Source organism: Ictalurus punctatus, chromosome 5 (assembly GCF_001660625.3).
Source record: "Ictalurus punctatus breed USDA103 chromosome 5, Coco_2.0, whole genome shotgun sequence".
Lineage (NCBI taxonomy): Eukaryota > Metazoa > Chordata > Actinopteri > Siluriformes > Ictaluridae > Ictalurus > Ictalurus punctatus.
In genome coordinates, this window is record NC_030420.2 from 33,034,923 (window position 1) to 33,038,308 (window position 3,386).

Below are 3,386 nucleotides of genomic sequence, written 5' to 3' on the forward strand. Positions count from 1 at the left end.
CATATATACGGTGAAAATACAGGGGGTTGTCGTGTGGTGTTTAGCATGTTACGCTCTCTTGAAGTAATTCTCTGAATCGAGTGCGTGTCGGAGCGGATAAAACAGGAGGAGGTCTGACTCGCGCTGTGCTGTGTGTTGTAGCTACGGTCTGTCCTGTGAGATCGAAGGACTCGGAGACAGCAGTCCCACGTCGCCCAAGTCCCGCACCAGTATGGTGAAAAGACTGAGTCTGTGAGTGCGCACTTCCCTTCACAATCACCGTAAACCGTAAAGCATTGAATCAAGTTAAACAGTCGGAATGCAGAAAGATTGTGTGTGTGTGTAATTGTCGTGTGTGTGTGCGTGTTTGTATCCCATCACGCAGGCTTTTCTTGGGAACGGACTCGACGACGAGCACGGCCACGAGTTCCCCTGTGAGAGAAACGGCGAGGTCGCCCCCTGCTGGCAGCTCGGGGGAGAGCATGGACTCGGTCAGCGTGTCCTCCAGCGACTCCAGTCCGTCAGACAGCGAAGGCATGACGCCCACGCACACACTCCGCTCACACATGACCAAGGTACACGACCTGTCCTTCAGCTAGTGTTAAGATTTTTAGCGAACAAAAACGGTACACAATATACCCAGTTCTCCTCATTTGGAATCGATCGGAACGAATCGTTTTCCTCCCCTAGATGTCCGAGTCGTCCTCCTGCACGTCCCTGCACTCCATCGACACGTCCTCGTCCTCGGCTAGCGGTTCTGCGGCGCCGTGCGCTCACCGCCGCTGCGCGTCGTTAACGCCGTCTCCGACCTCGCCGGTATCGCCTGCGTACAACACGCAGACCCAGGACGCCTGCATCATCCGAGTCAGCCTGGAGCACGGCAACGGGAATCTCTACAAGAGCATCATGGTTAGTGTTCTCATTTATTTAGCGTATTATACTTCGAGCGCGACATGCCTCTTGTTTTCGTAACGCATCGTGTACCTGTTTCCTCCCGCAGTTAACGAGCCAGGACAAAACCCCGGCCGTGATCAGCAGAGCCATGGCTAAACACAACCTGGACGAGGACCAGGCCGAGTCCTACGAGCTCGTCCAGGTCATATCGGACGACAGAGGTACGCTTGTTTATATGAAGCCGATTAATAATTTAACACGGATTTAAAACGTACAGTGATTCTGTTTAAAGTCTTTACAGACAGAACATGCGTCATCGTTTCCCTTTTCGTTTAAACGTATTTGTTACCGCTCTGCGGCGCGTCCGTCCGCCGTACAAGTCCCCGTGTGGGAGCTGTCACTATGGAAACAATAGCTTCTTCGAAGGTGCGGGTTAATATTAACTGGGTCTGTAAAAGAATCATTTGTTTCTGTTTTTCAGAGCTGGTGATTCCTGACAACGGCAACGTGTTTTACGCCATGAACACGTCGGCCAACTTCGACTTCGTCCTGCGCGCTCGCGGCTCCGAAGGACGACCGGTGCAGCTTCGCTCTCGCTGCAGCTCCACGTTGCCGCGCGCACAGCCACGCACCAGCCTGTCCCTCAGGCTCAGCAAGGTCACACTCTGACCTTTAACCCCAGCCAGTGTCTCTGTGTGCGTGTGCATGTGAAGACGCTGCATGAAGTAGAAGGTCCGGAGTTCAACGGTCCCGCCTGTTTTACGTGCAATGCTCTAAAAATTTCCAGTATTTCGGACTTCTTCGTCCGTGTATTCACGGCCGTGTCCTGATCCAACACGAGCGCCCTAGTGGAGTTCTCATAGCTTCGACTAAAGATGGACGTCTGAATGGATTTAAAAAAAAAAAAAACACTTGTGTGCTTTATCAGTATTCTGCTCTCATTGAGCGTCTCTCTCTCTCTCTCGCTCTCTCTGCCTATCCTCATGATGATGATGATGATGATGATGGGACGCTCACGTCAGTGTTAGAAAATTAACAGGACCTGTGATGTCATCGCCATCGTCATCGCTCGTGTACGTGTGTTTTTTTCACGCCCTCATGTGCACTTACGCGTCCGCCAAGTTCCTCTCGGCGCCCCCTGCAGGCTCCGGCGTCCGGAGTCGCGTGACGAACGGAACACGTTCTGATCGGTTCCCGATCGTCCCCGATAGTACCGATATGAAGGCTCAGACTCGGGAATCACAGTCCGGGCTGAGCTCTGATTGGTCGCACTTGTTCGTAGTTGGGTGCAAGTGAAGAATTGTATTTAAAAAAAAAAAAAAAAAAAAAAAAAAACAACAAGGAAAAAAAGAAAAGAACAATCGATCCAACCTTGTATTATTGTATTTCAGTCTTCCACACTTTAGTGTTAATAAACACTCACTAGGAAAAATTTCTTTTTATTTCTTTTTTGTTATTGTTGTTGTAAGGAATAGCTCTAACATGAATTAGAGAAGGAATTGCTAAGTTTTTAAATAATTTCAAAATAAATAATGACGAAACTGTGAAGAATTGGCGGTAACAGCGTGTCCTATTCGGTGTGACGTATTCAGACCGCGTCACGTCCCAGATCTCGTCCTTCGCACGTCCCTGGCTGGTTTATGTTTTGTTTCGCTAGGTCACGTTTTCGTTCTGTCCCAGCTCCACACGTGAAAAAAAAAAAAAAAAAAAAAAAAAACCCACACAAAACGGAGGTATAAATCGGTAGACGTTGATTCGGGCGTGTCCAACATGTATAAGAATAAACCTTAATTAACTCCGGGGCGTTGATTCACAAACGAGTCCGCGCTAGTTACGAAGGGTTTCGGGAAACGTCCGTCACTTAAAGAACGTCCTTACGGACGTGATCCCGGGGAGCGTCTCGGGGAAACCCGCTCGTGAGCGATTTGTTTTTTTATTATTATTTTTTCCGCGCCACATACGCAAAGTTGACGCAAAATGGCGGCCAGTAGCTAGTCCTGTCGCTCTGGCGCGATCGTTTCTGCGACCCGCCCCCCAGCCTTGACCACGCTACATTTTTTTTTTTTTTTTTTAAGAATAATAATAAGAATAATAATCAATCCAGATTTATAATTGTGGATGTGTAAATATATCCACCTATGCTGAAATATTTCATTGACATATTTCTATTTTCCGTCGTGTTCCACTCGGTTTCCACGGGAACTCGGAGAGGAATCTGTCCACGGTCGTGCGGGGGAGGGAGGTGGAGTATTCGTAATATTCATTTGTAAAATAAATGAGCACAAGTTTGAGCACCCCTGATATTGATTTGAATGCAAATCTTAAGTGTGATATTAATTACAATCAAATAGATTTTTTTTTCCTTAGAGACGTACAGACTGGAACACTTAAAGGTTAAATAGTTTATTATTATTATTATTATTATTATTATTATTATTATTATTCCCCGCTCCTTACTTATAGATATGTAGAACGTGATAAGTTTATTAATTCGCTGAGGAAAACCCGTCTGT

The 3,386-nt window shown here is 47.2% G+C and overlaps 1 protein-coding gene across 2 annotated transcripts in view; it reads left to right on the top strand.

Annotated features, from left to right (window-relative positions):
- Positions 1 to 2,935, top strand: part of rgl1 (ral guanine nucleotide dissociation stimulator-like 1) — a 34,459-nt gene extending 31,524 nt beyond the window's left edge. For both annotated transcript variants that reach the window (XM_017468126.3, XM_017468127.3), the window contains exons 14-18: positions 142 to 231; positions 365 to 554; positions 670 to 888; positions 980 to 1,094; positions 1,355 to 2,935. In XM_017468126.3, the coding sequence (XP_017323615.1) occupies positions 142 to 231; positions 365 to 554; positions 670 to 888; positions 980 to 1,094; positions 1,355 to 1,542 (802 nt within the window). In that variant the 3' untranslated portion in view covers positions 1,543 to 2,935. The remainder of the gene's footprint in view (positions 1 to 141; positions 232 to 364; positions 555 to 669; positions 889 to 979; positions 1,095 to 1,354) is intronic.
- Positions 2,936 to 3,386: the final 451 nt, after the last annotated feature.